Source organism: Scyliorhinus torazame, chromosome 2, assembly GCF_047496885.1.
Source record: "Scyliorhinus torazame isolate Kashiwa2021f chromosome 2, sScyTor2.1, whole genome shotgun sequence".
Taxonomy (NCBI): domain Eukaryota; kingdom Metazoa; phylum Chordata; class Chondrichthyes; order Carcharhiniformes; family Scyliorhinidae; genus Scyliorhinus; species Scyliorhinus torazame.
The window spans coordinates 257,042,731-257,064,134 of NC_092708.1; the positions used below are offsets into that span (position 1 = coordinate 257,042,731).

General features: G+C 49.1%; 1 protein-coding gene across 2 annotated transcripts in view; it reads left to right on the top strand.

The window, feature by feature from the left end:
- The window catches only part of mapkbp1 (mitogen-activated protein kinase binding protein 1), a 420,608-nt gene that overhangs the window by 222,511 nt on the left and 176,693 nt on the right, over positions 1-21,404 (top strand). For both annotated transcript variants that reach the window (XM_072486182.1, XM_072486183.1), the window contains 5 exons: positions 3,255-3,415; positions 11,128-11,317; positions 17,633-17,779; positions 18,190-18,374; positions 19,605-19,696. In XM_072486182.1, the coding sequence (XP_072342283.1) occupies positions 3,255-3,415; positions 11,128-11,317; positions 17,633-17,779; positions 18,190-18,374; positions 19,605-19,696 (775 nt within the window). The remainder of the gene's footprint in view (positions 1-3,254; positions 3,416-11,127; positions 11,318-17,632; positions 17,780-18,189; positions 18,375-19,604; positions 19,697-21,404) is intronic.

Here is a 21,404-nt window from a genome sequence, read left to right on the forward strand (position 1 = left end):
AGTGGACAATGTCAGTGTCAGCATCCTCCATAACCCATTCAACTCTTCCCTTGTGTGTCTGCATCTTTGTGACTAACCATCTGTCACACCCGCATGAGGGTTAAAGGAGTCAGTTGGCTTGTTCCTCTTGCAATTTGCTTTCTTGGTGTTCTGTGTGCCTGCAGCTCCTGAGGATGAGCAATCCTTCCGCACCATCTCCATGCATCCATCGGCCCTCTGCTGACTGGCCTACGTTGGGTCCTGGCTTGGTCATGCTTCGATTTTAAAACCCTCATCTTTGTTTTTTCAAATCCCTCCCATGGCCTCACCCCTCCCTATCTCTGTAATCTGCTCCTGCTCTCCCAACTTCTGAGGTCGCTGCATTTCTTCAACTCTGACCTCTTGGCCACCCGCACATCCTTCGCTCCACCATTGGTGTCCGTCCTCACCTTCAGCTGCCTGGGCCCGAAGCTCTGGGATGCACGTCCCAAAACCTCTCTGCTTCTCTCCCCTCCTCCATGACATTCCTTAAAACATATCTCTTCGACCACGCTTTTAGTCATCTGTGGTAAGACGCTCAGGGAGAAATTAGGAGTATTTTAGTTCCACGGCGAGTTGTAATGATCCCGAAAGCACCGTCTGAAAGTGATTGGTAACTTTTGGAAAATAATTGAATATATACTTCCTGTCTTTCCGTCCTCTTTTGGCATTTCTCATGTCAGACGAGTTTGCTGGAATGCTAGTTGATCACTCTTTATTGTTAACCAGCATTTTGTTTTTTTAGGGTGTTTTGCAGCCAGCTGTCCCTCCTGCCAGCAACCCTCCCTGTTTATCCGGTCTTGGCACTGGCAGTGATACCTGCTGGCTTTCCCTTCACCGCCGGTTGGGGAGATTGGATATGTACTGGAAGGAAAAGAATTGCAGGGTTCAGGGGAGTGTCCGTGTCTGCCCCCGTTTGCCTTATTTAAATGGCTGGTTTTTGACGAGGGATAAGATTTACTGGACAAAAAAATGACTTCACAAGGCTATCTTGTGCAGTTATCTGGACCGGAAAGGACAGGGGAAGATGGTGGGGAGGGAAAAGGACTTTGTTGTGTGTTAATGGTTCATACAGAAGGGACAAAAATCACTGCGGTGCAGGAAAATAGGTTTTGATGAGTGACTGCTGTAAGGGAGGGTCTGCTTCCTGCACTAAAGGAGACTCAATTATCAACTGCAGCAACATTGTCCTAACAGATTTACAATGTTGAAGTTTATTAGAACAAACAGAAATCTCATCAGGTTTTTTGTTTTTGACAGGCCTGCCTGTTCACGAGATCCTCAATCCCTCTTTTCTACCAGGCCAAAGCTCATTGTTTCTTAAACCATTGATGCAGTCATCGCCTAGCAAAACATTTCTCAATTCTATCGCCCCCCCCCCCCCACCCTCCCCCCAACCCCCACCGGGGTCGTAACTTCTAATTTATCATTATCATCTGTATCTCTCCCATCCTATCTAAAACCCTGCAGTAACCAAACAATTTTCTCAAATCCCTCGTTACTCGTGATTCCATTCATTTGAATCACCTCAGTCATCTTTTCTCAAGAAAACAAACCTTAGTCAATCCAATATCCTAAATTCCTGATATCCACAATTGAATTGTACTGGCCTTCTCTGCAGCTCCTCAAGAGCACTTGCAACATCTGGGGCGTCATTCTCTGACACCCCGCCGGGTTGGAGAATCGCCGGGGGCTGCCGTGAATCCCGCCCCCGCTGGTTGCCGAAGTCTCTGGCACCGGATATTCGGCGGGGGCGGGAATCGGGCCGCGCCGGTTGGCGGGCCCCCCCGCTCGATTCTCCGGCCCGGATGGGCCGAAGTCCCGCCGATAAATTGCCTGTCCCGCCGGCGTGGATTAAACCACCTTTTGAACGGCGGGACAAGGCGGCGTGGGCGGGCTCCGGGGTCCTGGGGGGGACACGGGGCGATCTGACCCCGGGGGGGTGCCCCCACGGTGGCCTGGCCCGCGATCGGGGCCCACCGATCCGCGGGCGGGCCTGTGCCGTGGGGGCACTCTTTCCCTTCCGCCTCCGCCACGGTCTCCACCATGGCGGAGGCGGAAGAGACTCTCTCCACTGCGCATGCGCGGGAAACTGTCAGCGGCCGCTGACGCTCCCGAACATGCGCTGGGAAACTGTCAGCGGCCGCTGACGCTCCCGCGCATGCGCCGCCCGGAGATGTCATTTCCGCGCCAGCTGGCGGGGCACCAAAGGCCGTTTCCGCCAGCTGGCGGGGCGGAAAATCCTCCGGCGTCGGCCTAGCCCCTCAATGTTGGGGCTTGGCCCCCAAAGATGCGGAGCATTCCGCACCTTTGGGGCGGCGCGATGCCCGTCTCATTGGCGCCGTTTTGGGCGCCAGTCGGCGGACATCGCGCCGTTTCGGGAGAATTTCGCCCCAGATAATCACTGACCCCATCGACATAAAAACAAATCAGACACATAAATGTTTTAAGTTCGCTCAACTCCGTGTTTTACTTCCTAATTCTGTGATCTTAATGTGTGTGCGCTTGTGTGTGTGTATGGATGTGTTTGTGTGTGCCTGTGCATGGCTGTGCTTTGTGTGTGTGTGTGCGTATGTGTTGTGTGTATATATTTATGTGTGCCTCTGTGTGTTTGTGTGTCTGTATGTGTGCCTCTGTGTGTGTGTGTATGTATGTGTGTACCTCTGTCTGTGTGCATGTGTGTGATGTGTGCATATGTATGTGTGTGCCTCTGTGTGTATGTGCATTTATGTGTGTATGTGTGTGCCTCTGTGTGTTGTCATGATGTGGAGATGCCGGCGTTGGACTAGGGGGAGCACCTGAGAGAGGAGCAGCGCTCCGAAAGCTAGTGTTTGAAACAAACCTGTTGGACTTTAACCTGGTGTTGTAAGACTTCCTTCTGTGTGTTGTGTGTGTGTATGTGCATGTGTGTGTTGTGTGTGTGTATGTGTGTGTGTTTGTGTGTGTGTGCATGTGTGTGTTGTGTGTGTGTATATATGTGCGTACCTGTGTATGAGCATGTGTGTTATGCATGTGTATGTATGTGTGTGCCTCTGTGTGTTTGTGTGTGTGTGTGTGTTGCTGCTTGGACCCAAACCTCTGGCAGGAATAAATTATTCTTTTTTAATACAGTAGCAATTTGTTTGAATTTTATTTTGTGGAAAAAATCTGCAGTTTTAATGGTTTTCTTTAATCTTAAGAAGAAACTGTACTGAATGTAATGTATTTATAATGTTGATCTTTTCCCCTGCACACAGACCACAATGGCCAGCTGCTTGTCAGTCAATGAGGATTTTATCTTCTGCGGTTGTGCTGATGGAGCAGTGCGGCTTTTTAACCCTGCTAACCTCCATTTCATCGCAACAATGCCCAAACCACATGACCTGGGCATGGATATCGCAGCTGCCACGGAGCCAAGGTGAGATTTGGGTTGGCTTTGTGCTTTATGGAGGTGAAGGAAGGTAGGGAAATTATCCCACTGCTGGAATATTCTGGAAAGATATTCGGTCTGCAGTGACCACTGAAATCTGAGTTGAGAAATGGTTCACAGAGTGTTAAATTCGCCGAATGTGAGTGACTGTAAATGTGGGTCATCCCGTCCACCTTGGCTGACGGTCCAAAGCAGAGGCTACACCTCTGCAGGAGCAACAGCAGATGCCTTCTCCTCAGTTCCATACCCCTTCGCCGGGGCAGTGGGACAGACACTGAGATCCAGCTGGGTGGAAGTGAGAGCCCCGACACAGGGCCTATGCACAGAGGATCAGCTCTCTCGACAGGCGTGAGCCCCAGTGCCTCAGGACGATGAGCCTCTCACAGTAGGCCACTGCTGACGCCTGCAGCCTCCTGGAACAAGACCTCCTTCCCATGGGAGCAAGTGGGAATGAATTGTCAATGGCTGACAAGGCTTGTCACTGGAGGGTCATTATCAAATTACTGTTTGCTGTACACAAATAGGTTGTCACATTCCCTCCATGTCAACATTGACCACTCTTTGGAAAGCACTTTGGATGTGAAAGGCACTATAGAAAGCTACTCATAGTCCCTTTAAGCGGAGGCCGAAGTGGTGCTTCAGGGTGAGTGAGAGTGGGAGTGTGCCATTCATTGGAGAGCGGGGTGCTCGTCCAAGGGAAATGCGGTCTTCTGTCCCTCACTAACTCTCTCCAGAGGCTGTGTTAATGAACCAGGGAGGAGAACAAAATACACACAGATCAAGTGATGAATCCTTTGCTTGTTCCAGCATGGCTGTTGTCAGCATGTGATGTGAAAGTGGGCTTGATGGCATTTAGCTCTATTCAAAAATGTCACCGATGTATGAGAGGCTTGTCCTTCAACACAAATCATCCGACGCTTCAAGAGTCAGTGCCACTAAATGCAGAATTAGTCTTATTAAAGGAGCAATGCACGCTTTTCTTTGATGCCAGTTTCTTTTTGTCTCATCTAACGTTGATGCTCATTCTTAGTTAAAGGGATCCAACAGTCTTCACTCCTCACCCAAGGGTCCACTCTTTGAGCCTGTGCCTCTTCAACCTCTCCACCAAAAGGAATTTCCTCGTGTCACGTCTGGGCCTGCTGAGGACTGTTTGTTGGGGATTTATTGTTATAATGAGTCAACAACTCCTCTCTCACTTTATTCTGTCACTACTGAGATGGTAAAAGACATTATGGGATGTCAGCTAGAAATTTCGACATCCTGTGTTCTTTAAACCTGGGCCTAAAAAGTGCACGTTTACTGAGACGGAGTATTTCTGCTGAACCAGATAATGCTCTTTCCTGTTTGTTTTTAATATTTATTCTTTGGTTATGGGCATCACTGGCAAGAACAACGTTTATCACTCCTCCCCTGTGAGAAGGGGGTGCCTTCATGAACCTCTGCAGTCCATGTGGAGAAGGTAATTCCCCAGTGCTGTTTGTCAGGCAACTCCAGCATTTTGACCCAGCAGCTACGAACAAACGACAATATATGCCCAAGTCATGGTGTGACTTGGAGGGGACCTTAGCCCTGATGGTGTTCCGATTCAGCTGGATTCTTTGTCCTTCTGGGTGGTGGAGGTAAGAGGTTTGATATCATCCTCTACGCAACAGGAATCACCAGAGAGTGACCAGGTGTAACTTCATTTCCTGATCTGAAATGGGAATGGAAGCAGCAGGCCTACCTGCACACCAGTGATGCAGAAAGCCACTGAACTTGATTTAAACCCCTACTGTCAGAAACCAATTGAAACGTACCATTCGGCATGCCCCTCACTCCCCCTACCTTCATCCTGTGGGTCACTGGGGACTAGGCCAGTTGCCAGGCGACAGCCTCACAATAATAGTCTGGAGAGCCAGTTCACCAGGTCGGATTTGAGCCACTGTCTCCCCTCCCCCTCGTCTGTAGCTAAGACCGCAGGTCAATCTGTGGAGGTGCTTCACCTCCAGGTTGGGGACCAGTTGCTGAGTCACTTCTTTTCATTTAAAAAGTTGGGAGAAATGCTGCCTCAAACTTGAGATTGCCACTCTCCCGCTTACCTGAAACGGCAGGCTGCAGTTCCTTCGAGACTGAAGGACCTCCTCTTGGCCCTCCAGTCCTGCAAATCCACTAATTGACCGACTGAGAGAAAATCATTTCCAGGTGACTGTTCCTCACACAGTGCAAGGTTCTGACCCCCACTTTACCCTGGTGTTGGGATCCTGAAGTCTGTCATAATATACACCAGTATATCATGGTGCAGACACACACACTGATGGACATGCAGTGGGACCAATCAGCATACACAACACCGCAGCCAATCACCAGTGAGAGCACACGCACTATAAGGACAGGGGACAGGAGAGTTCCCGCTCATTCTGGGAGCAGCCAGCTCGGACAACAGAGCTCACAGCCTGCAACACAGACATTCACCATGTGCTGAGTGCATCACCTGGTTAGGACTAGGCAAGGGTCAACAGTTAAAGCTGGTATTGCATTTACCCACAGTTCAAGTATGTTAACATAGTTAACCTTATAATAAAATAGAGTTGCACCACTTCCAGTGTTGGTGATCTGTTTGTGATCCAGAACACCCAACACATCATGGTACAAGGAGTGGTTGCATACTAGCACTTCTGAGACCCACCTGCAACTAATCAGCATTCCGGCATCCTGAAGTATGGAGAACATCAACCTGTCGCCGCCGCTCCGCACCGCCGGCCCCTCAGCGTACAGTGACAACCAGCAACGATACCCAGGCAAGATGTTCAAGATCCGGGTTCCGCAGCAGCTCCAGTGCCACGGCGATCTCCGCGAAAACTGGCGGGCATTCCGGCAAAAGTTTGAAATCTTACTGCTGGCAGCCGAACTAGAAGACCTGGCCGATCCTGAAAAAACAGAGCTTCTCCTCACCATCGCCGGTGCCAGAGCAGAAGAAATCTTTTAAAAATTCAAGTTCTACAAGGGGCAAAACAGGAGCGACTTCCAGGCAGTCCTGGACATATTCGGCAAATACTGTGAGGAAAACACACTCCAACCAGCAAGGAAAGGTAAGAGAAGCGCCAGTACTCACCTCGAATCCGAAATCCCAGAGCAGAGAACTATTTTGGTCGGTGGCCATCTTTCTAAAGGGACTGCACTTGCGCAGTTGCGCGACGCCACGCATGCGCAATCACGAAAACGACCATCAGTAAAGGAACCGCGATCTGCGCATGTGCAAACGCCTCCTACATGCTACGTCACATGCGTCATGACGTCAGAGGTCCCGGACCACGCCTATTTAAAGGGGAAACGTCCCAAATCAAAGAAAAAATCTTTGAAAGCTGTAAAACAACCATCCTTCACCTGGAATGACAGCACAATGCCTCAAATTGAAACAGGAAATGAAATAAACCTCTGAAGAACCCTGCAACAAGCAGTTACCTACCCCCAAACCGAGTCCGATTCCGACTTCCCGCAGACCAGTGACACCGAGGACCCGAGGGAGCCTCTTCGAGTCACTGTTATTACAAAGAACAGGCTGTCCCCGAATCAAAACCACCAGCCACTGTCGGTGCACAGCATTGATCCAGACGACGAGTGGTGTGCCACCCTGACGGTCAACCAATCCCAGATACGATTCCGCCTGGACACTGATGCTTCCGCTAATCTCCTCGCGTGGTCAGCCTTTCAGACCCTTGGGGTTAAACCAACGATTCTTCCGTCGACCTGCCAACTAGTGGACTACAATGGCAACGTCATTCCTGCTACCGGTTCATGCCAACTTAAAGTGACGCTCACCTTCCCTTCGACATCGTGGGCTCCTCGAAGGACTCTCTGCTAGGCGCACAGGCGTGCAAACTCCTAAACCTCGTTCAACGAGTACACTCTCTCTGTCCAGAGGACACATCTGCCTACCAGGATGCGGACTTCAGGGCGCAACTCAATGCCATCATTGACCAGCACCGCAACGTTTTCGAAGGCATGGGCACACTTCCATACACTTACAAAATCCTGCTCAAACAAGTCGCCACGCCTGTTGTTCATGCACCTCGCAGAGCCCCAGCACCCCTCAAGGACCGCCTCAAGCAGCAGCTGCAGGACCTCCAGGACCAAGGAGTACTCTCCAGAGTGACGGAACCAACCGACTGGGTCAGTTCCATGGTGTGCGTAATAAAGCCCTCCGGCAAGCTCCGGATCTGCATTGACCCAAAGGATCTGAATCGCAACATAATGAGGGATCATTACCCTATCCCCAAGCGCGAGGAGATCACGTGTGAGATGGCTCGGGCCAACATCGTCACCAAACTTGATGCCTCGAAAGGATTCTGGCAAATTCAACTAGACAGGTCCAACAGAAAGCTGTGTACCTTTAATACCCCGTTTGGCAGATACTGCTACAACAGGATGCCGTTTGGGATTATATCGGCATCAGAAGTATTCCACCGGATCATGGAGCAAATGATGGAGTGCATTGAGGGTGTGCGCGTCTATATTGAAGACATCATCATTTGGTCCACCACCCAGCAGGGGCATATCAGTCGCCTCCAGCGCGTTTTCAAACGAATACGGGACCAAGGCCTTCGCCTCAACAGAGTCAAATGTTCCTTCGGCCAGACGGAACTCAAGTTCCTAGGGGACCACATCTCCCGGTTGGGTGTGCGGCCGGATGCGGACAAGGTGGCAGCCATCACGGCCATGCAGAAGCCAGCGGATAAGAAGGCGGTCCTCCGATTTTTGGGCATGGTCAACTTCGGGGGAAGTTCATCCCCAACCTCGCCTCCCATACCACAGCTCTCCGGAACCTGGTCAGGAAGATGACAGACTTCCAATGGCTTCCCGCCCACGAGCGCGAATGGGAGGAGCTTAAGACCAAGCTTACCACGGCCCCGGTATTGGCATTTTTTGATCCCACGAAGGAAACAAAAATTTCAACGGATGCCAGCCAATCCGGCATTGGGGCGGTGCTCCTGCAACGCGATGAAGCCTCATCATGGGCCCCCGTTGCATATGCGTCAGGTGCCATGACCCCCACGGAACAGCGCTATGCGCAGATCGAAAAGGAGTGCCTGGGCCTGTTGACAAGGGTCGACAAATTTCATGATTACATGTAAGGCCTCCCCCAATTCACTGTCGAGACCGATCATCGCCCGCTGGTCAACACTATACAAAAAGACCTGAATGATATGACCCCTCCCCTCCAGCGCATTCTGCTCAAACTCCGGCGGTACGATTTCCAGCTCCTATACACCCCGGGCAAGGACCTGATCATAGCCGACACTCTGTCCAGGGCAGTCAACACCCCGTGTGACCCAGAGGGGTTCGTCTGCCAGGTTGACGCCCATGTGGTCTTCACGGCCTCCAATCTGCCGGCCACGGATGAACGCCTTATCCACATTTGCCGCGAGACTGCGGCTGGCCCCCTACTACAGCGTGTCATGCGCCACATGACGGACGGGTGGCTCAAGGGCCAATGCCCGCAGTTCTACAATATCAGAGTTGATCTGGCAGTAGTCGATGGTGTCCTCCTGAAGCTGGACCGCGTCGTGATCACGCACAGCATGCGCCAGCTCGTTTTGGAACAGTTACATGAGGGTCATCTTGGCGTGGAGAAGTGCCTACGGAGGGCCTGAGAGGCTGTGTACTGACCTGGCATAAATTAGGACATCGCCAGCACAGTGCTCAACTGCCCCACCTGTCAGCGGTTCCAGCCGGCCCAACCACGTGAGACCCTACAGCCCCATGAGTTGGTCACGTCCCCTTGGTCTAAGGTAGGCGTTGACCTGTTCCATGCGCTCGGCAGGGACTATGGTCTGATTGTAGACTATTTTTCGAACTACCCGGAGGCCGTACGCCTGCACGACATCACATCATCGGTGGTCATCCGTGCCTGCAAGGAGACCTTTGCTCGTCACGGCATCCCACTCACTGTGATGTCGGACAATGGCCCCTGCTTCGCGAGCCAGGCATGGTCCAACTTTGCCAGCAGGTACAACTTTGTGCATGTGACATCCAGTCCCCTGCACCCCCAATCCAATGGCAAAGCGGAAAAGGGCGTCCACATCGTCAAACGGCTCCTCTGCAAGGCTGCCGATGCAGGATCCGACTTCTACCTCGCCTTGCTGGCCTATCGTTCGGCCCCACTGTCCACGGGCCAGTCGCCAGCCCAGCTGCTCATGGGTCGCACCCTCAGGACCACGGTGCCGTCCATTCACATCCCAGACCTCGACCACGTTCTGGCCCTTCAGCGGATGCAACAGTCTCGTGCACAACACAAGGCAGTGCATGACGCTCGGGCGACTGATCTCCCTGCTTTGGCGCCGGATGACAACATCTGCATCCATCTTCCGGAGAGTGGCTGGTCTGCAACTGCTGTGGTTCTTCGGCAGGTGTCTCCCCGCTCGTTCCTGGTTCATCTGCCAGATGATTCCATTCGCCACCGCAATCGGCGTGCCCTTCGTCTCGTTCCACGCTCGCTACGTGATCCTCCACCAGTGCCACGCCCTCCTGTTGTCCCCAACCTGGACCATGTGGAGATTCCGAATACTCTGCATCCTCCTCACTCTGCCGTGGCCCAGCCTGTTCCTCAGCCGGTGGCTCCTGACCCACCCTTGAGGCGGTCAACCAGAATTTGTCGCCCACCTCAGAGACTTGACTTATGAGTTTTACGATGTTGGACTCTTTGATCTGTTCTGTTATCCTGTTTCATCGTTCCAGTAGTTTGTATATAATGTTCATTTCGTTGTTGGTGTGACACCCTATTTCTCGGCACCAGGCACCTTCTCGTGTAAATAGATTAGCCTCATGTACATAGTCATGTAAATAACACGCACGCACATAGTCAGGTGCATTCACTACACAATATTTATTGTCACGCAGGCACATATTCTTTATATAAAAGGGTGGATGTCATAATATACACCAGTATATTATGGTGCAGACACACACTGATGGACATGCAGTGGGACCAATCAGCATACACAACACCACAGCCAATCACCAGTACTATAAGTGGCACTATAAAGACAGGGGACAGGAGAGTTCCCGCTCATTCTAGTAGCAGCCAGCTCGGAGCACAGAGCTCCCAGCCTGCAACACAGACATTCACCATGTGCTGAGTGCATCACCTGGTTAGGACTAGGCAAGGGTCAGTTAAAGCTGGTATTGCATTTACCCACAGTTCAAGTATGTTAATATAGTTAACCTTATAATAAAATAGAGTTGCACCACTTCCAGTGTTGGTGACCTGTTTGTGATCCAGAACACCCAACACATCAAAGTCCACAGGAGAATTTCTGCCAACTGAAGCTAACTATAGCCCCCTGCCACCACACTTCCACCCAATAGTTGGCACTGGTTGAGATCAGTTGACACAGGCCTGGTTTCCTCATCTGTATGACTTTGTGAATCACTTTGCCCAGCAGAACCCACACGTACTGCAGTCAGACGGACTCCTGGTCCCTGCCGGATCAAATGGTAGTTTTGATGGAGACAACTATGGCACAAGAGCTTTGACTTTCAGCCGTCGTAATTCTGCCTTGTTGAAGCAAAACCTTAAATTTGGGTGCTTAATCAAGTTCAAAAGAGGCTGCAGAGATATCTTCAAAATGAGAGGTTGCAGTTCACTTAGCAACACTGTTTCATTGCTCTATTAGAATATTGTTTTGTGGGGGTTTACTAACATTACTTTATTTCTTCTCTAGCCACCTATTCTCAAACAGAGCAGATGCCAAGTACCCAGACACCATTGCACTGACCTATGACCCCACAAACCGCTGGCTATCATGTGTGTACAATGACCACAGCCTGTACGTGTGGGATGTAAGGGACTTTAGGAAGGTCGGGAAAGTGTACTCTGCTCTCTACCATGCATCTTGTGTTTGGAGTGTCGAGGTAAGGCTGCGGGTTAATTCACCGTGGAAAGCCATTTAATAAAGAAATTAAACAAGACAGTTTCTTTCTTAAAGCATCTTGGAGGCTGGTTTGCGCCTATGGTTCCTCACATATATTCTCTCACCCATAGTTCCTACATTGTAACAGTCTCTGCATTTCAAAAGTACTTTATTAACTGTAAAATGCTTTGGGACATCCTGAGGTTGGATAAGGTGCGACTGCTCGTCATCCCTCCCTTCCTCTCAACCCCAACCTCTTTCCTTTCCTCCCTTCACCTCCTCATCTCCCCTCTTATTTTCTTCCTATCTCTGTTTCTTTCCTTCCCACTTCCAATATTTTCTGACAGAGTTACATTGTCCTGCTATACTTGGCCCACTCACTTCAGATGGTCTGCGATTGGGAAAGTTCTGAATAGTGTCACTACACAACAATATTAAGTGTGGCTGATGGTGCAAAGCAGGCAATATTTATAATCGTTGCCCAGAATATGTCTTGCCTGACTTTTCCTGTTTGTTGAAGTGTGATGATTGGAAGATGTTAGGAAAATTGGATTATGAATGCAATTTAAGGGTTAAAAGCCTAGAGTTAGAATGTGTCTGTTTAAAAGGGATTTTGGTTTACTTCCAGGAAAAAGCAGGTGAAATTGACAAGGAATGTGTTTATCAGTCTGGGCTAATGCACAGTGGTTTGCTTGGGGAAGTCCCTGGAGAGTTCATTTGCTTTTGCAGCCTGCGGAGAGAATTTGTTTTTTTAGTTTGGGGACATGAGGGTGGAGCCAAGGAATGCAGAGAGACATTTTGAGAAGCTGTGGAGAGAGAGAGAGACAGAGGTTTGGAGACCGCCTTTTTGGAAGTGAAGTCTGATCTGGAAACCTTTGTGTTTCAGATCACAAGTAAAGGCAGTTTTCTTTCTCAGTAAGAGAGTTTAAGAAAGAGGAGTGGTAGTATATTTTAAAGCAGAGCATTCTTGTCTGAAGACAAGGAAGAGGCTGAAACAATCGAGTTGAAGCAGCTATTTGAAGATATTCAGCCAGAGTCTGAAGGGGTTCTAACAAGAGCCAGAATTTGATCTGTACCGCAAGTATTCCTCTGTGCCCTGCTGATGTTTAAGCTGGATTGAGAGCTGTGTGTTTCTTTTCTTGTTGTTTAGTGGGAAATTGTATAATTGTGTAAAGAAGTAATTGTAAGCTGTTCTTTTTCAGATGTTAAAAGTTTAATATTGTATTCATAATAAAGTTTTGTTTTAGAAATACCAAAGCTCTATTTTTTTCATGCAATCACTCCTGGAGTGAATTATTCTTTCCGCACAGTCTTAAAATGAACTAAAATATTGATGTTGTCGGTCCAGTATCCTAGCTACTGTTGGGGTCTGGCTTGGGATCATAATAGAAGTCAATTGGAGAGACGTAGAACGAGTGGCTGATCCAATATTGTCCATTTTATGCCAATATCCAATGTTAAGACTGCCTCCAACTTTAGTGGATGTCTAGATGGACCATAGTGGATGTCTTGCTGGACCATATCTTTCTGAGACACTGTGCCATGGAATGAGCCTAGATTTGTGACTTGCCACACACCGAGAAACTACTTTCGGTAATGCTCCAATGGGCACATTGTTAAGTGGAATCAAAGCATTTCCCCACAACAGGAAAACAAACATAGGGAGATAACAGAACCACAATTTTTTAAGCAACTTGACTATGATGCAATATGTAACTTGCTGCGTGGAAACTGGGATAACACACCCTCACTAGAGTCTGAAATACTTCTCCTGAATAGAAATGGGATAACTATTGCTCAGTAGAATTTGGAAAATCCTGACTCATAATTCGAATCCTGAAGCTTGTTTTTGTTGGGACCGTGAGCTGTTTCCAGGTAAGAAGTGAAAAGAAGGCTCCGAGACATTGCCAATAGAGCGGCATTGGGCGGCACGGTGGCACAATGGGTAGCACTGCTGCCCCACAGCGCCAGGGACCCGGGTTCAATTCCGGCCTCGGGTGACTGTCTGTGTGGAGTGTCTTAATATACACACAAGTATATGATGGTGCAGAAACAGACACTGACTGACACACTGAAAGACCAATCAACACACAGAACACAGCAGCCAATCACCAGACAGGACACGGCCACTATATAGCCAGAGGGCACTAGTTTTCCCGCTGATTCTGAGACAGCCAGAGCCCGTGATCAGTAACACGAACATCTACCAGATGCTAGCAGTATAGTCTGGTCAGGTTAGCCTCAGGTCTCCAGTCAACCTAACATAGTGTCAACCCACAGTGCAAGTATGTTTAACAGCTCATAGCTAAATAAAATAGAGTTGTACTTCTACAAGTGTTGGTAGCCTGTCTCTCTCACTGCTCTGGTAAACGCAGCCCTCGCAGACCCAGAATACCCAACACATCATGGTACCAGTACGTAATGTTAGAGTTCGATGGACCTACCCTGAAATAATCTGCCTTCGACCAGCGATCAGCCATCCGGTAGTATGGACAGCTTCCGCCCTCCACCGCCGCTCCGCATCACCGGCAACCTCTGTGCAAACTGGAAGATTTTTAAACATAAGTTTCACCTCTACCTCAAGCTACCGACCTGGAAGCTGCCTCAGACGCCAGAAAGATTACTCTCTTTCTCTCCACGGCCGGGGACCACGCCATCCATATTTTCAACTCCCTCACATTCGCTGAAGGTGAGGACAAGTCCACGTTCAAGACAGTCCTGCTCAAATTCGACAGCCACTGTGACATCGAAGTCAACAAAAGTTTTGAACGCTTCGTCTTTCAACAGTGTCTGCAGGGTAAGGATGAACCTCTTCAATCTTGCCTCACCCATCTTCGCATCCTTGCGCAATCCTGCAATTGCGGCTCCACGTCCGATTCAATGATCCGCGACCAGATCGTTTTCGGTGTGCACTCGGACCCCCTACACCAGCAGCTCCTCAAAGTTAAACAGCTCACCCTTGCTATAGCCATCGCAATCTGCGTTCTGCATGAGCGCGCCACTAACCGACACTCGCTCATTCAAGTGGCAGAGGCAGCGCAGCAAGGCCCCCACGGAGCAGAGCGGGTGCAGGCTGTAAAACAGCTCCAGGGACTAAGCCTGGATGAGGGCAGCCACTTCGCGCGCTTTTCCCGGGCTCGTGCATGCGCGCAACGACCGAAGGGACGGCGAGGCCGAAGACTGAACTGCGCATGCGCGCACTACGTTAGGCCGCACCGCGCATGCGCGGTGGCGCACTGAACATTCTGACGTCACGACTTGCGACAACTGTGCCTCCTCCCACTTAAAGCGGCAATGTCCCGCGAAATCTCGACGCTGTCTCCAGTGTGGCAAGCTTGGCCACTACGCAGCCCTGTGCAGGTCTGCTCAAGTACCTGCCTCCATTCGCTCCCACCAGCAGCGCAGGGACATCTGAACCGTACAACAACCGGTCACCGATTCCGACTCCAACATGGTTCCAGACCCTGACACCGAGGATCTCAAATCCCCATTCCGGATGGGCATCATCACCAAGCACACAGTGCTTGAAAAGAAAAAGGCCAAGCCCTTCCCAGTGATGAGCATTGATCCGGATGATGAGTGGTGTGCCACCCTCACGGTCAACAAATCTCGCATCCGGTTCAGGCTGGACACCGGCGCTTCAGCCAACCTCATTGCGCGGTCTGACCAGGACAGCCTCCACGTTAAGCCGACCATCCTTCCATCCGCCTGCCAGCTTCTCGACTACAATGGCAATGCCATTGCTGCCAGCGGCTCATGCCAGCTTGTGGTGTTGCACCGTTCCTTAAAGGCCACCATGCCCTTCGAGATTGTAGGGGCCACTAAAGCTTCCCTGCTCGGTGCTCAGGCGTGCAAGATCCTAAACCTCGTCCAAAGGTGTCGGCCCCCTGGACCAAGGTTGGCATTGATCTTTTCCATGCACTAGGCCGGGACTATGTCCTCATAGTGGACTACTTCTCTAACTATCCAGAGGTAGTTAGGCTGCATGACCTCACGTCGACAGCGGTCATCCGTGCGCGCAAGGAGACTTTTGCTCGCCATGACATCCCACTCACGGTCATGTCCGATAATGGCCCATGTTTTGCTAGTCAGGAGTGGTCCAACTTTGCCTGGCGGTATAATTTCACGCACGTCACCTCAAGTCCCCACTACACCCAGTCGAATGGCAAAGCTGAGAAGGGGGTACACGTTGTCAAACGACTCCTGTGCAAAGTGGCCGATGCGGGATCCGACTTCTACTTGCCTACAGGTCAACTCCATTGTCCACTGGCCTGTCACCAGCTCAATTGTTAATGAACCGCACATTACGAGCGACGGTGCCTGCAATACACGCCCCAGACTTGGACAACTTTCCGGTCCTGCTTCGAATGCAACTGACTCGGGCCCAACACAAGTCGGCGCACGACGCCCGCGCCACAGATCTCCCTGCTCTCGTTCCTGATGACCAGGTTCGTGTACAACTTCCTGAAGGTGGCTGGTCTGCCGCCGCGGTGGTAATCAAGCAAGTGGCCCCCAGGTCGTTCCTGGTTTGTATGCAGGATGGCCCTTTTCTTCGCCAAAATAGGAGGGCACTGCGGCTCCTTCCACGCTCGCCGCCAGATCGTGATGCCCTGCCTCGCCCTCAGGACAGGCCCGTCCAAGAGCTCGCAGATCTGCCTCTTCTGTTGCCACCCTCTGCGACTGACACAGTCCCGCCCGTTCCAGAGCAGGCGGCCCCTGACCCACCCTTGCGGTGGTCAAGCAGAATTCGTCGCCCACCACAGAGACTGAATTTATGAACTGCCTGAATTTATGAACTCTAACCTCATGGACTGATTGTTTCATTACCCTGGTTATTTGTTCGCTAGTTTGTACATACTGTTATTCAGGTCCTGTGTTTTGTTACATACAGTCTATCTGCACTCGACACCTGACCGTGTAAATATGTTAGAATTTTTGTATATAGTCCTGTAAATATGCTCACATATTCTCCACATAGTCAGGAACATTCACGTACCACACTATTTATTGCCACGTACATATTTTTTTTTTTAAAAAGGGGAGATGTCATAATATACACACAAGTATATGATGGTGCAGAGACACACACTGACTGACACACTGAAAGACCAATCAACACACAGAACACAGCAGCCAATCACCAGACAGGACACAGCCACTATATTGCCAGAGGGCACTAGTTTTCCCGCTGATTCGGGATGCAGACTCTGAGACAGCCAGAGCCCGTGATCAGTAACACGAACATCTACCATGTGCCAGCAGTATAGTCTGGTCAGGTTAGCCTCAGGTCTCCAGTCAACCTAACATAGCGTCAACCCACAGTGCAAGTATGTTTAACAGCTCATAGCTAAATAAAATAGAGTTGTACTTCTACAAGTATTGGTAGCCTGTCTCTCTCACTGCTCTGGTAAACGCAGTCCTCGCAGAACCAGCATACCCAACACATCATGGAGTTTGCACCTTCTCCCTGTGTCTGCGTGGGTTTCCTCCGGGTGCTCTGGTTTCCTCCCACAGTCCAAATATGTGCAGGTTAGATGGTTTGGCCATGCTAAATTGCCCTTAGTGTCCAAAGATGTGCAGGTTAGGTGGGGTTACGGGGATAAGGTCGGGGAGTGGATCTAGGTAGGGTGCCCTTTCAGGGGGTCGGTGCAGACTCGATGGGCGAATGGCCTCCTTCTGCACTATTGGGAGTCTAGGAAAAGAATTAGGCCAATAATGGTGTATCAATGGAACAAGTAGAATGGGATATTTTAAACTCACATCACCTAAGCTGTGTGACTGGAATTTCAGACGTTACATGAATTCTATCTACATCTCCCACTGTCTGGGGAAAGCGGGCAGCATAATCAAAGACCCCTCCCACCCGGCTTACTCACTCTTCCAACTTCTTCCATTGGGCAGGAGATACAAAAGTCTGAGAACAGACTCAAAAACAGCTTCTTCTCCACTGTTACCAGACTCCTAAACGACCCTCTTATGGACTGACCTGATTAACCCTGCACTCTTGCATGCTTCACCCGATGCCGGTGTCTATATATTTACATTGTGGACCTAGTGTTGCCCTATTCTGTATTTTATTTTAATTTTATTTTATTTTCATGTACTAAATGATCTGTTTGAGCTGCTTGCAGAAAATTACTTTTCACTGTACCTCGGTACATATGACAATAAAAAAATCCAATCCAATCTAATTTCAGCCCCTAGTTAAGCTCCACGCCTCTTTAGCACAAACTAGGCCTTTTTGAAAAAAATATCATACTCAGTCCCCAAACAATCATTGCTGAACATTCGGAATGCGTATCATTGTGTTTAACAGGTGTACCCAGAAGTAGAGGACAGTAATCGGGCATGTTTGCCTCCAGGCTCCTTCATTACCTGCTCATCGGACAACACCCTCCGACTCTGGAACACCGAGGGCTCCAGCACCAATGGGACCTCACTGCATCGGAACATGATCAGCAACGTAAGCACCCAAGCAATCCCTGCCAATTCTATGGACTCTGGTCACTTAGACCAGAACCTTCAGGCTAGCCCATAAATTGATTGAATCATGTTCTGCAACCTGACATGCTGGGATTTGAACTCTCGAGGCATTGATGGTATAGTTTTATTGTCGCTGGGCTGTATTCCAGAGACCCAGGGTAAATCTCTGGGGACCCTGGTTTCGAATCCCACCACGACAGATGATGAAATTAGAATTCAATAAAAATTCTGGAGTTAAAAGTCTTAACGATGCCCATGAAACCATTGTTGATTCTCGTAAAAAACCATCTGGTCCAATGTCCTTTAGAGAAGGAAATCTGACATCCTGTACAAACATGTACAAAGAGGCGAACCTGAAGTTGTTTTGAATTTCTTTTTCTCAAAACCCAGGATTTGCTGAAGATTCTCTACATGGACTCCAACACGTCGACGCTGCTAGATGTGGAAAACACTTCAGCGGGCGGCTCTGACAAACCAGATTCCCAGACTGCTGAGGTGAAGACTGGAATCAGAACCCTGTGTGTCAGCCCCGATGGACAGCATATGGCATCGGGTGACCGGGCTGGAACTCTGAGGTAAGTCTCCTTTGGGGAAGGCATCTCCCACAAAGCTAAATCAACCGAGTACTGAATACGTATAGCAGAGTCCAGCAATGGGGGCAGTGAGATACTCCGAAATGTAATCAGTCTGCACCCTGTCTTGACCAGGGCTTCTCAAACTGTGGGTCACAACCCCCAACCCCCCCCCCCCCCCTTCCCCCCCACCACCCGCCCAGCCCCAGTGGGGTTACGAGGTGGGATTTTGGGGGTCATGATCTCTGAGGCAGCAATGGTGGCCATGGAGCTGGGACTGGGTGTTGACAGACTCTGTGCTGTAACCCCCTCTGCCAATTCAGTCATTTATGTGCAACCGATGTAAGTGATCTGACTGAAGTGACCACAGATGCACTTTTTGGCTGTCAAGATTTAAGAGACACTTAGAGGGTTGGCCAATGTCTATAGTGCAAGGCAACTTCAAGTTTATGAATGGGAGAGCAGATGGGCAGCAATTGGCTGAGAGCAAGCTTGTATTTCAAAACAAGAGAATTCTCAGTGAGGGGTTTAAAAATTTGCAGATCCTGGCAATGAATGAGATGGAGAGACATTCAGGGACATGGGCCAAAGGCAGGTATATGGATTTAGGCCACAGATCAGCCACAATTGTATTGAATGTTGGGACAGGCACAAGCGGCTGAATGGCCTACTCCTGTTACTTTGTTTCTGTAGAAAGACTTGCATTTATATTGTGCTTTTCACGACCACCGGACATCTTAAAGTACTTTACAACCAATGGAAATCCTTTGGCAGTGATTTGGGAGTGGGGGATGAGGCGAGTGGGGTGGTGGGGTGGGGGTGAGTGGGTCGGGTGACCAAAAACCTGATCAAAGGAATGGGGTTTTAAGAATTGTCTTTTACGAAGAGAAGGAAGGAGGCGGAGAGGTTTAGAGAAGGAATTGCGGAGAGCGAGGCCTCCGTGGGAAGGTACGACAGTCAGAGGGACGGCCCAGAGCTGGAGGAACTGAGAGTAATCGAAGTAGGGTGGGGCAGGGGGGTAAGAGTGAGAAGGCTACGGTGAGATTTAAAAACTAAAACAGCCATCTTAAATATGTTGCCCCTAAGGTTCTGTGGTAAGGTAATCAGCAAAAACAAGGGTGATGGGTGACTCTCACAATTAGCTCGGTTATCTACAGCCAATTTGTCCGTCCAATCTACACGCGGTACATGGTGGAATGGACTGATGTACCTGTGTTGCAATGTGTCTGACAGGGTCCATGACCTCCAGCTGCTGAGGGAGCTCCTTCAAGTGGAGGCCCATGACTCGGAGATCCTGTGCCTTGAATACTCCAAACCAGAAACTGGTAAGAACAAATTTAAAACAGAATTCTGCCTGCAGCAAGGTCATCCAATAGAAATCATTGACTAGCAACAGGTGTAGCTGTGGCAACACTGTTTAACTCTGTCCACTCATTTTAGTAGAAAATATTGTTTTTCTCTTTTAAAAAGGGGACACATTTATTGAATTCTTCTTCTTGATGTCACTGGGGCAACTTGGTATCAATCCTAATTGGCAATTAAGAAGAGGTGAAAATGCCTCTCATTCATTCACACTGTACAGTACCTCTCACGCATATTTACTTAACAGATGTCTATTGCCACCAAGTAACCAATGTCATGATATGCAGACACACACATAATGACATACAGACAAGCAGCTAATGGACACAGAGAACAGGACATGACCAATAAGCAGGCAGGACACTCCGGGGTGGGATCTGACTATAAAAGACATGAAGTACTCACACTCCGCCTCTTTCCAATGATGAACATCTAGAGAGTCAGTCAAGGGTATTATTACAATCTCACATCTCCACCACGTGGCTAAGAACTAGTCTGGTTCAGTCAGACTGAGTAACCACACTTAAGTTAGCAGAGAGTCGAACTCACAGAGAACTGCGCTAACTGTGCTATTAGTTCAATAAACCTGATTGAACTAACTTCAAGGTCTGGAGTATCTTTTTGATCTAAGCTGCATCCAGTTGCAGCCAGTGTTATACCAGTGTACCAAACACGACAACCAAGAGACTAAAGCATTCACAGTGATTAAAGAACAATCACACGCTCTGCTTTTCATCTTACTATTCGACCAACTAATGCATGAAAAGGTTAAAGTTCATCCATATCTACAGTACAAAGACGATACCTGGATTCACATGCCCGATAATGGTGGCTCATTTTTATATCCACCAATCAGACATGCAATTAACCGTATCTGGATTCACAATTGTCCAAATAGAGCCACTGGCTAATGTATTGGGCTGCATAGATCCACATGATGACCTCAGTGTACCTGAGGTTTGTAGAAGAGTTAGATCCTAGGTTCCATCTTCCGGTTGCTCTTAGTTAATCAACATCAGCCAGAGTGGAAATAGATACCCCTTGTGGCGCCTGGGCCCAGAAGAATTCCAATTAGTCTTGCCCCCACAACCCAAATATATGCAGGGTAAGTGGATTGGCCAAGCTAAATTGCCCCTTAATTGGAAAAAAAGAATTGGGAACTCTAAATTTATTTTTTTAAATCATATTACATAATATAAGTTACAATGGATACCGATTTGAGACACTGACCCAATCCCAGGAGGCAAAGGTTAAATATAAATTTACATTGCATTGTACTGCCCCCTCATTTGATTGGTTGGCTTGGAGTCCATGGCCAGGGTTCCTATAACCTCTGTGTATTTTGCATATGACTGCGATATCAACACATTTGCTCCATAAATGTTCTCCAAAACTCTTCTGCCCATATCATTACTCATACCAAGTTCCATTCACGAATCACCTGTTGCTAACTTTTGGTTGGCTCTTAATTCGTAATTTGCTCTGTTTTATAACCTTTGCTCTAGAGTCGCCAGGTATCTTTATGATCCCGCCACGAGGTTCAAGTTCAAGTAATGATCAATAACTCAACACACCAATTAGTAAGATTCAAATCAAAACAAATTTATTATACACAGTCAATCGCTACTCATGCATAAACTCTACTTTCTAGACTATTCCTATCACTAAAAG